Below are 11277 nucleotides of genomic sequence, written 5' to 3' on the forward strand. Positions count from 1 at the left end.
TCCGGCCCAACGTCTGATTCCTCCAACTTTAATTGATTTGTCTTTTCTGATCGAAGCTAGTCCTGCGTCACTTAAACACACATTAGATAAACACTTATTAATTGGTTTCATCATCAAAATCTGAGATTCAACATTGCCGACCCCTACAGGCAGCTAGCTCATATATTCTGGGTGGTCGATGTCTGCATCGAGGCAGTTTTGTACTTGGTGGCGTCGTCCCGAGTTCCCAAGATCGGCTTTGCACTTGACGACGCTGTCCCAAGTTTCCGAGGTCAACTTTTGTACTTGACGACATTATCCTGAGTTTCCGGGGTTAGCTTTTGTACTTGACGGCACCGTCTCGATTTCTCGGGGTCAGTTCTGATCTTGATAATGCCAACCCGAGTTCCTCGACTAGGGTTGTACCCGACGACCCTAGCCCGAGCGTGGAAAGGAGGCTGGGGTGGTGGGGTCTGATTGGCCATGTTGCCATGGATGCTGTAGTGATAGGTATGCTAAAATATGCCCTATGAATTACTCTCCATCCGATAATCGATCAAATTGATTCAATATGTTTCGAACACTTAGTAATACGATTAATTTTATTTATCAATTCGATATAATAAAATTGATTCAACATAATATATTATTTGAATATTGTAACATAATTTGTTATTTGAGTAAAAAACTTAATTACTTGAGAAGGATTTCAAAAAAAAGTTTAATATCTTGGAGGAGGATTTTTTTTACTTTAATACAAAAAAATATAGTGTATTTCTTGTATATTATTTCGATGCATCCAATAAGACTACTTTAATGATCAAGTTCATAATCAAAACATGGTGAGCTTACTTTGTTTGTTTTGTAAATCGAAATAAACATCTTTTTGGATGTCACGTTAACGTTACATATTCGATCAATATGTTATCATATTCGAGTTGATTTGGTTTGTGTTTGTCATGTTTTGATTGATAAAAAATATTAGTTATATTATTTGCCTTATATTATATTTGAGAGGTTTATGGCTAGTCAAATATTGGTTTGTGTTTGTCATGTTTCTTCCAACTTAAGTAATTCATCATCTGATAACAACCAACATGATAAGTCATATTCTATTATGTGATTATATTTAATTAAATAATATATATTATAATTTTAATTAAATTTAAATTATAATTATTCTATATCTTTTGCTTTCATCTATAAATAGATAAGACTTCACAAAGACTACATTATATCTATATTATATCACTTATAATGATCATAGAAATAATGAGAAATACGAGTCTAGTTCCATGAATTAAATAAATATACATAGAATGATGTTGGAAAATAGGAGTCTAGTTCCATGAATTAAATAAATATACATAGAATGATGTTGGAAAGTATACATCCTAATCTTGATTTATTATTATTTAATTTTAGATTTTAATATTAAATTTATTTCACATAATAATATGATTATGATTTTATGCTTAAAGTCTAACTCATCTGATTTCAGTTGACTCAAAATTATGATCAACTAATTATTAAAATATGAAAAATTGACCTCCTTAAGGGCATAGTTATTATAAGAGCATACTCATCTTGATGGTATAATTTTTTTTAAGGATATGATTGACTTAGGGGATAGGATCTTCGATATTTTAGCAATATGATAAATGTGAAGGCAACTTAGGCATTGATAACTTAAAACATACTAATGATGGTCATCTCGAGGATAAGATTATTTTGATGATGCAATCAGCTTAGGAACATAATTATCTTTTTGAAGATATGGTTAACTCTAGATGTAATTATTTTTAGAATGTGATCGACATAAATATCATATTAATCGATGAGTTAGCGTATTTGAAACCATCAAATATTATAACTCGCCAAGCTTTTTAGTTCTCCGGTCAAATATTTTTTTGATTTGAGGGACAGAATAATTCCGAAGAGAATTAATTGGTCGCCTAAACGAAGACAATTAGACTCACTGACACCCGCACGCAAGCGCCAAGGAGGCATGTGAAGAATCCCACCAGCACAGTCCCAATCCTAACAAACCTCATTCATGGCCGTCACGCCGCCCGTGTGATGCGTATGACCTACCCGTCACAAGCGACGCCTTGTGGGTGCGAAAGCTTGCGGCGGACGCCACCTCCACCTCCACCTCCACCTCCACCAACCTCAACCCCACAACATCCTCTCTGTTCCCCTGCCACCCCCCAATCCCGCCACCCACCCACCTCCTCTTTCTCCCCCACCGAAACCAACCACGTTTTCTCTGTCCCAACGCCGGCCACTCCTTCCGCATCCGTATACAGTCCTTTAACCCACGTACGCGAAAAGACCACGACCGCGTTGGTACGAGTTCGGGTGAAGTGTCGTTTGGTCCCACTTCCCGTAGGTCACGTGCCCTTCGATCGCCCACGACACCAGCGTGACACATGCCCCTCCCAATATTAACTTTCATGTAATTACAACGATATCCCTACCGTACTTGAAGTCTGCGACCCTTGGATTAGACGATCGAGCGGGCCTACGGTCGATATTGCATCGTGGGCGTAGGGGTAATTTGGGAAAGTAACTGGAGCGCATTGAAAAGGCGATGGAAGCAAGGCGTGTTGCCATTTCTCGCTATCGCTGCTGCTGCTGCTCCTCCTCGGGGGGTTTTATCATCGGCGCTCCTCCCCGCGGGAAGAGGAAAGAGAAGAGGAAGCGGCGGAGGGAGAAGGGAGAGATGACGAGGGGCGAGACCATGGTGGAGCTCGACTTCTTCCGGATCGAGAAGGAGAATGCCGCCAGGTTCCGCGGCGTGGATCGAAGAGGCTCCGTCCGAGGTCGTTCATCTCTTCTCGCTATCGACCGCATTCGTTTCTTCTCGCATCTGATCGTTGTACTCTCTTTACCCTTCGGTTCAGGCATCGAGAGCGTGATCTCCGGTATCAACCCTCGGCTTCTCCGGACCATGATCGCCCCCGGTGCCGCTTGGAGGGCCGCAGCGCCTCCTTTGTCGGCGGAGACCACCCTGTTCTTCCCCTCCCCGTCTCCGTCGACGATGCCGGCTCTAAATCCGTCCTTCCGGTTCGCCTTCTCTAAATCTTTCTACTCCTTACCTTTGATCATTTCCATACCCGAAATATAATATAAATCAAAATCGAAATCCTCAAGATCGATCGGGGAGACATCGAAGGGAACGCCGCCGCTGACGATCTTCTATAACGGCATGGTGGCCGTCTTCGATCTCCCACGAGAGAAGGTTGGACGCTCCTCCCGTTTCCGTCTCATGTGCCTTCTCTCCATTACACTAATTATAACTCATCGATCGTAACAGGCGGAGGTTATCTTGAAGTTGGCGGAGGAGGGGGATGCACGAAACGTCCATACCGGAGGTGACAGCCAAAAACTGACATCCTCAACAGTGCTTGAAATCGAATCTTCACCTCCGTTTTTGTTTCTCTTCTGCCTGCAGACCTACTGCCGATGGCGCGGCGGAAGTCGCTGCAGCGATTCTTCGAGAAGCGCAAGCAGAGGTAACGTCGTCACGGACTCGGAGACTCCGCCGTCCGTTCATTCATTCCATCACGCTCGTCATCGTTAAGATGGCAATTTAGTAATTAAAAAGAGAAATTTTTTGTCACGTGAGCCGATTCATTGCCGTCGATACGGCGGAGGTGGCGAGATCACGGGAATGGTTGTTTTGGACTAATAGTTAACCACGCACCACCGAATTATACGCATATGTATATTAGGCATATACAAATCACACACCACACGTTACCTCATATTTGCAACCTTCCTTCCGTTGATTTATGTCAGGATGTGCAGTGCAGATGATGTGATGGGTTGTTTTTACCGTGCAGGTTGACGGCGGTCGGGCCATACACGAAGGACGTCGAGGAGGTGGGAACGGGGAAGAAGGCGACTTCGGATCCCATTTCAGCTTCCAGTTTGTGACTTCCAATGTTGCTGCTCTGTTAAAAGTTGTGTTAGGTAGCCTCGACTGGGCTACTATGGTTCCATGTTTACGCTTCTTCGGTTGCAATCTACTACGATCTCATGTACTGTTGCTTTTGTGCTTGCGAACGCCATTATCTCTACCGTACATGCAGCATCGTAGCTCCCCGATTGCATCCGTGGGAGCTGCGAAGTGCTTTGGATCTCAATAGCATCATCAGCTATTAACATTACAACGATCATGAATGAATAATACATTTACTTCATATAAAATTACATCGCTCTTTGTATATTAAAGAGAATACGTATCTGATCTGTACCGTTGCTTCCCCAATCAACGGTTTCTTTCCCGGAGATGGCCATTTAATAAGGTATTAACGCGTGCGTGGACACGCGAATTATCTCCGGCCACCGGAAAAACGGGTAGGCGGATGGGTCATCGTTTAAAGGGTAGTAAAACCACAGCTCCCATAATACACAATAAGATTTTGATTCTGCGAATTGAAACTCCTTAAATTGCCAAAAAGATCTCATTTCTTTTTTCCTTTTTTTTCCCAACATTACCGTTCCTCCTTTGCTTTTTATGTGTACTCCATTGATCTTTTTTTGGCTGAGAAAGTTTACGTTGGACGTGAGGAAATGGATGCTGGGTTAGGGAAGGCTTCGTATACTCGGTGGTGGAACTCCATCCCGTCTCCATGGCTTCAGTCAGCACTATCAGGTTTTCTGCTTCTCACAAAGCCTAAATTTATGTGATCCATCTCCGTGTTCTTGGTAGGATTGAGATGGATGATACTGTGTGCATGCAGAGTACGAAGAAAACATATTAGCTTTGCTGGCAGACATAAAACGAGAGGATGGTGATTCCTCCTCGGCCGAGGAAGACGATGTCTGCCGCCGTAAGAGACCAGAGCTGGTGAAGAGGGTGGAAGGCTTGCACAGGCTACATTGTTCATTGGCAGAACATTTCATGCAGTCTTCTTCTCGCTCGTCGCCGTCTTCCATCGTTGGCGAAGCTGCCAGGTATGAGCAGTCCGATTCGAACCCCGAATCCAGCATGGAAGATCTTGAACTCGAGACGTGGTCAAAGTGTGGTAAGGGGAGAAATGGTTCCATGGCCGATGAAGTCGTGGACGTGGAGCGCAGAAGAATCTCCTGCTCGGAACAGACCTTGGCGCTCATGGAGGAAAACTGCAGGCAACTGAATGAACTGACGAGGAGGAACGAGGAGAAGAGAGGAGCCATTAAAGATCTGTGGAGTCAGGTAGAGAAGCTTCGAAAAGAGAACAGCGGTCTCCGCCGGCAACTCCATACCGTAACGAGCAAGAGCAACAACTCGAGGTCTCCTGGTGTTATCATCAAGAAGCCCAGATCGTCTCTCTCCAGGCTGAAGACTCTTTTCATGAGTGCACTCTGTGGTAGGGGTTTACCATAATCATCCTACCTTCGATTGTATTGTTCATGTTGACCGAATCGAGCCTCACTGTTCCTCGCCCCAACCCAGCCGTGTCTGTGGATCGACCGAGTTGTTGGGCCTTCGCTTGCTTTCTGTCTCTTCGCCCGTCTCGTGGTGCTCATCGCCTGGTATTGACCTCACGCCTTGTCGCCACGTCGGCCGCGCCCATCACCGCACGCCTTGCGCTGCTTTTCCATTCTGTCTCCCACACCGCCGTGCGATGGAAATGATGACTGCCGCTGACATTATGATCGCAGGGACCAAAAAGTAATAAAGCGAAAAGATGGGGGACCAAAAAGCCAATATATTAGAACAACGCTGCACGCTGTCCGACTGTTGTTCACGCTTGAATCTGGTCATTCTATTTTAGACATCCCGTTTGAATTCATATATCAGCATCTTATGAGTCATTTAATGTAAATAATTTTTTTTTCTATTTATTATTATTATTATTATTATTATTATTATTATTATTATTTATAGTCTCCTCACTCTTCAATTCCGAAGCCTTTTGCTATGTTTCAATATTATTGTTTTTATTCAATATTAAAATATCAATATTATAGTTTTTATTGGGTCTAAATCACTAACTTAAAATATCAATATTAAAAATAATAATAATATCATCTTAATCTTATACTAAATATAAGCTTAGTTTAATGAAAAGCTTCCATTAGAGGTCACATGGAGACAGGGAAGCAATTGGTCAGAACACAAGCTTAGCTTTTGTTAGATAATGGAGAAAAGCTGCAGTCCTTTTGCTTGCCCAACCCATCACAATAGTTTGTGCGGAGTGTGAAGTTAAAGGCAGCAGAAGGGTAGAGAGAAAGAGGGAAAAGGAGGACAAAAAGCCTTCTTCTCCTTTGCTTTTGCTCACAAGGCTCCAAGGAAGAAGAGCTCTGAGGAGCATTCCATTCCGTCCCCCAACTTTTACTTTTGGCATTTAAGACTCTGGAGCACTTTCTTGGGGTTGATTAATATCATATGCTGTGCCTATGAATCTTTCATATGATACTAAGTGGATTGAGAATAATACCATCATATAGTTTGATGGAATTATTCATATATGTCACTTATTGTGTTTCATCAAGGACTCATGACCCCAAGCTAAAGTTGGCAGACCAAAACACATCAATACAAATTGAAAGGAACAAGGAACCTTTTTCCTGTTGTTCCCCAAAAAAACCTATATAGTTTATATGTTATTAATATATTAAAATTTATTGATACATCAATATCAATATTTTTCGATATCAAGATTCTTCCCAAACCATCCGGGTTTATCGTACCACTATAAATTATAGTAGTACATAATTATGAATGTTTTATTTTTTATCATAGAAAATAAGAGATCGAGACTCTATGGGCATTATATATATCGAGCGTAAGATAGATATTTTTTTATCGCCTCCATATTCTATTTTAATGATTTAGTGTAATAAGAGCCAAAGAGATCATTATATCGGATTGTCTCGATGATTCGAATCGATAATCGTTTTAAATTTAAAAAATTAAAAATTATAATATTTAAAGTATTATTAAAAAAAGGTCATTTTAAGGACTGATAATTAATAGCAAATCAAAATTTCAACAATTTGTTTTTGTTTTTTGTTTTTGCAATCAACCATGCAAGATTTAGCGCCAATACTGATCTAATTATCTCATTTTTCAGACCATTGACTGAATATTCCATACTCTTGTGTGCATAGAATTTACATGTGCTCTGCATCGTATACGTATTCTGACGTAGATAGATGGATGCATGGTTTCACTGTCATCCTCGAGAACAGGCCAAAACCTACTGCGTCCAACCCATGTCGCAGCACAACCTACTCCCGTCGCGCCATCAGAGGAAGGGAGCGACAAGGGAGCAGAGAAAGAGAGAGAGAGAGAGCATTTGAAATGCAGCACCACCTACTCCTCCACGCCCGCACGGTCAGGGGAAGACCGGAACCCTACAAGCACGGTCTGGGGAAGATTCCCATGCCCGCTGTCTTCTTCATCTTCTTCTCCATCTTCTTCGACGCCAGGGCTGCAAACAGCTCTTGCCGTGTGCTCGCGATCGATCCATCCTCCCGCCGGGCTCCCTCCCTCCTCTGTGATGGCGCAGCCTCGTCCTCTTCCGCCAGCTTTGCAGGCCACTGCCATGGTTTTGACTCTTTGGTCGTCAGAGCCCACAGCCTTGTATCCCATCTGACAGCGCCAAGACAAAACCTCATCGCCTCTCCCTCATCCATCAAGATTCTCAAAGGACAGGGCGATGATGATATGGCAGCATCAACCATGCCCTACAATTCTTTCCTCTCTTCATTTTCCCTCGAAAGAGAGAGAGAGAGAGAGAGCTGCCACCATATCTCCCAGAAAAGCAATGGCTTATATCTACGAGTCACACACTACTCTCTCACTTTTTAGTACAATAAGACCCGACGAGCAATCCGATCATTCAAAGGCGCAAAGCAGTTTTGGGTTGTATCCAAGTGTCCGAATCCCTTTAGACCTTCCCATCAATCATGCAACCTCACGCTCGATATCATCTCCCCACATCACATACTTGGAGTAGAGCCAACAACAAACGACTAAAGAATCCATCAAAAGAATGAATCTTTGATGTCTCCTGCGACTCCTCACCAAACGAGCTTCATCTAAATACAACATAGCCAGATGACACAGTCGTAGCTGCGGCATCTCCTCTCCTTGGAAGACACTCCAAGCTTCTCCGATAATAATGACAAGCTCTCTTCTTTCGGAGAGGCATCAAAATAAGAGTCACGGCTTGAGCTTCAGTGCTCTTTGGAAGTTTTATATGGACAGGAGTTCTTGTTATGTGCAATGGCTATAATGCCAGTGTTACATCACCCAGCATCCATCAGTCACTCGTTCGATTTCTTTTGGGGTGGCAGACAAGACCTATAGGAGCAAAAGGGCACTCCTATCGATGTCTCTCTGTCCTCTGCTGCTCAGTTGCTTCAATACTAAATCCTCCACAACTGGGTGTGGATATCATAAAAGAGAAGAGATGAAACTGGTGGTGGATGACAACCTTTCTACATTTTCTAGCCTTTCTCTGCTTCAAGTCTCACTGCTAATGATCATATTCTGATTTTTCTCGCTATATATACTGCCTCATCGGTCGCTCGACAGCATCCTCTCCCCCTCTCTTTCGGTTTGTGTTGGGTGGCTCCTGCAACATGCAGTGTGTAGCATGGAGGGCGATGGTGATGGCTGCCACCCTGCTTCGACTGTGCTCCTCCAGGGAGCTGGAGCCCAAGCCGTTCCGCCCGGACGTGATCATGAAGCTGCCTGGCCAACCTCCGGTCAGCTTCCAGCAGTTCTCAGGCTACATCACGGTGGATCAGCTCGACCGGAGGGCTCTTTTCTACTACTTCGCTGAAGCAGAGGTGGATCCTTCCACAAAGCCTCTGGTTCTCTGGTTGAATGGAGGTGACACAGCATCTTCAATCTTTTCGATTCGATTACCTCATACGCTTCTGTGTTCATTTCTTCTTCGTCTCCGAAGGGCCCGGTTGCTCCTCTGTTGGGGTTGGAGCATTCTCTGAGAACGGGCCTTTCAGACCAAAAGGCGCAGTGCTGGTGAGGAATGAGTATAGCTGGAACAAAGGTACCACTCTGCAACATCATACATGGATTCTGTTCCTCAGAGACACCTTCCTTAAACAGGGAAACCAGTGACACCTCATCCTCTCCAACTTGCAGAAGCCAACATGTTGTACCTGGAGACTCCAGCAGGCGTCGGTTTCTCCTACTCCAGTGACTCCTCCTACTATGAGGGTGTGAACGATCGGATGACAGGTGAACGATTAAGCAGTTCGTGTTGCCGATGCCGGCGTAGAAGATGACTCTTTCCTTGTTTTCGTTCGTTCAGCCACGGATAATCTAGTCTTCCTGCAGCGCTGGTTCACCAAGTTCCCACAGTACGAGGGCAGGGACTTGTACATCGCTGGGGAAAGCTACGCAGGTGAAGAGACACCCCTGTCTCCCTAGACATAGTTCGTCTTCTCTTGAAATCAGCAACTCAGGCTGTGGTTTTCAGGTCATTATGTTCCACAACTCGCCCAGCTCATGGTCGAATCTGATGACAAGCAGAGGGTCTTCAACCTTAAAGGCATCGCTGTGAGTAATGCACCATTGTCGATGAATTAACAGAGTTGTGTCTCCGCTGGTTGATCTCTGTTCTTTCCTCTGCTACCTGCCACAGCTGGGCAATCCGGTTCTCGAGTTCTCCACCGACTTCAACTCGAGAGCAGAGTTCTTCTGGTCGCATGGCTTGATCTCGGACTCCACGTACCGAATCTTCACTTCTGCTTGCAACTACTCACGCTATGTCAGCGAGTACTACAGAGGTTCCCTCAGCTCGGTGTGCCAACGAGTGATGAGCCAAGTGACCAGAGAAACGAGTAGATTCGTGGACAAGTACGATGTCACCCTCGACGTCTGCATCTCCTCCGTTCTATCTCAATCCATGGTTTTGAGTCCTCAAGTAAGCTCGGGAGCCGTCGTTTTGGTGATCTGCGTGTTCTCTTTGACCTTGCATCTGAGGCATGCCGCGCTTGCAGCAAGTTACCGAGCGTGTGGACGTGTGCGTGGAAGACGAGACGGTGAGGTATCTCAACCGGAGAGACGTGCAGTCTGCCCTTCATGCCCACCTCGACGGAGTTACCAAATGGACCGTCTGCAGCAGGTATCGATGTTGAACCTCGTACCCATCGTTGCAGAAACCTGAGCTCTCGTCTGACATGCTGCTTCTGGTGTTCGTCCAGTGTTCTGGAGTACGAGCTACTCGACCTGGAGGTTCCAACGATCTCGGTCGTCGGCTTGCTTGTGAAGTCCGGGATCCCGGTGTTGGTCTACAGGTAATCAAGAATCCCTGGAGCCCCATCAATGATGTCGACTGTACCCGACAAATTCTCATGCTCTTCGATTGCAGCGGCGATCAGGATTCTGTGATTCCTCTGACGGGAAGTCGAACGCTGGTGCAAAGGTTGGCCAACGAACTGGGCCTGAAGACAACAGTCCCTTACAGAGTCTGGTTCGAGGGAGAACAGGTAAACAGGATGGTGATTCGTCTCAGGTCGCACGCACCGCACTGCCTTTCTGCATCTGAGTTCTCTCGCGTTCTCTGTGCAGGTCGGTGGATGGACGCAAGTCTACGGTGATGTCCTTTCGTTTGCCACCGTGAGAGGGGCATCTCACGAAGCTCCGTTCTCGCAGCCGGAGAGGTCGCTTGTGCTGTTCAGGGCGTTCCTGCAAGGCCGACCGCTGCCGGAGACGTTCACCTACGCGCCATGAGTTGGTTCTTCGGTGTGCAGTGTAAGTACATGCGAGATTAGCATCGATTCCAAGGTGTACCTGTGTGCTCGAGCTGACGTGTTTGCCGGATCAAAGTTAATGGAAGGAGTAATTTGAGTCGTGTTTGCGGACTTGCTTCCAGGCAGAAACTTCACTCACTGACAACCGAACTACCCCTTAAATCTAACGATGTTTATAGGAAATCTATCAACGATTACACGAGTAGTCAATAACCAGAAAGCAACACATAACCAGCCACAGAATCAATGGAGAAAAGAGCCCCCAAACCGAACTTTCTGCCGCAGTACACGCGTCACCTTCTTATTCTCTTCTGCCCGAAGTGATCAGGGTAGCGATGGTTTCGAGGATGTCTTCTGGACGGGAGGAAACGCCTCGGGCTCCAATGGCGGGGAGATGGAGGAGAGGAAGGAGGACGAGTTCGGCCTCTTTGGCTTACACTCCTTGCTTGAGGACCTCAAAGACGCCGCCTTTCTACCGAATCCTTAGCTCCACGTGGCCCAGCCGCTGCATGCCGTCGAGGACCGACCACAACCAGCCCTTTTTCTCTCCCGAAACCGGCTCTTTCGTCTCTA

The 11277-nt window shown here is 45.3% G+C and overlaps 2 protein-coding genes across 2 annotated transcripts; both read left to right on the plus strand.

Annotated features, from left to right (window-relative positions):
- The first annotated feature begins 2611 nt into the window (after positions 1 to 2611).
- LOC103987512 (protein TIFY 9) lies at positions 2612 to 4028 on the plus strand. The gene is made up of 6 exons (XM_009405838.3): positions 2612 to 2804; positions 2886 to 3048; positions 3136 to 3223; positions 3299 to 3356; positions 3437 to 3497; positions 3828 to 4028. Exons 1-6 carry the CDS (start codon positions 2705 to 2707, stop codon positions 3919 to 3921), a joined length of 564 nt encoding a protein of 187 aa, XP_009404113.2. The 5' UTR covers positions 2612 to 2704; the 3' UTR covers positions 3922 to 4028.
- Positions 4029 to 8293: 4265 nt separating this feature from the next.
- On the plus strand, positions 8294 to 10805 carry LOC103987514 (serine carboxypeptidase-like 45). Its single transcript, XM_009405839.3, has 10 exons — positions 8294 to 8818; positions 8895 to 8996; positions 9092 to 9187; positions 9261 to 9353; positions 9429 to 9508; positions 9594 to 9875; positions 9952 to 10076; positions 10156 to 10248; positions 10323 to 10440; positions 10523 to 10805. The coding sequence occupies exons 1-10, from the start codon at positions 8566 to 8568 to the stop codon at positions 10682 to 10684; spliced, it is 1404 nt and encodes a 467-aa protein (XP_009404114.2). The 5' UTR covers positions 8294 to 8565; the 3' UTR covers positions 10685 to 10805.
- Positions 10806 to 11277: the final 472 nt, after the last annotated feature.

The sequence above is a fragment of the Musa acuminata genome, chromosome BXJ1-6 (assembly GCF_036884655.1).
Source record: "Musa acuminata AAA Group cultivar baxijiao chromosome BXJ1-6, Cavendish_Baxijiao_AAA, whole genome shotgun sequence".
Classification (NCBI taxonomy): Eukaryota; Viridiplantae; Streptophyta; class Magnoliopsida; order Zingiberales; family Musaceae; genus Musa; species Musa acuminata.

What these genes read in the sequence shown, in the direction of transcription:
- LOC103987512 (XM_009405838.3), top strand. Translation starts at nt 2,705, where the DNA reads ATGACGAGGGGCGAGACCATGGTGGAGCTCGACTTCTTCCGGATCGAG. An exon ending in GCTCTAAATCCGTCCTTCCG is followed by an intron (nt 3,049 to 3,135) that starts GTTCGCCTTCTC and finishes GAAATCCTCAAG; the next exon opens with ATCGATCGGGGAGACATCGA. An exon ending in ACGAAACGTCCATACCGGAG is followed by an intron (nt 3,357 to 3,436) that starts GTGACAGCCAAA and finishes TTCTGCCTGCAG; the next exon opens with ACCTACTGCCGATGGCGCGG.
- LOC103987514 (XM_009405839.3), top strand. Translation starts at nt 8,566, where the DNA reads ATGCAGTGTGTAGCATGGAGGGCGATGGTGATGGCTGCCACCCTGCTT. An exon ending in TGAGTATAGCTGGAACAAAG is followed by an intron (nt 8,997 to 9,091) that starts GTACCACTCTGC and finishes TCCAACTTGCAG; the next exon opens with AAGCCAACATGTTGTACCTG. An exon ending in CCATGGTTTTGAGTCCTCAA is followed by an intron (nt 9,876 to 9,951) that starts GTAAGCTCGGGA and finishes CCGCGCTTGCAG; the next exon opens with CAAGTTACCGAGCGTGTGGA.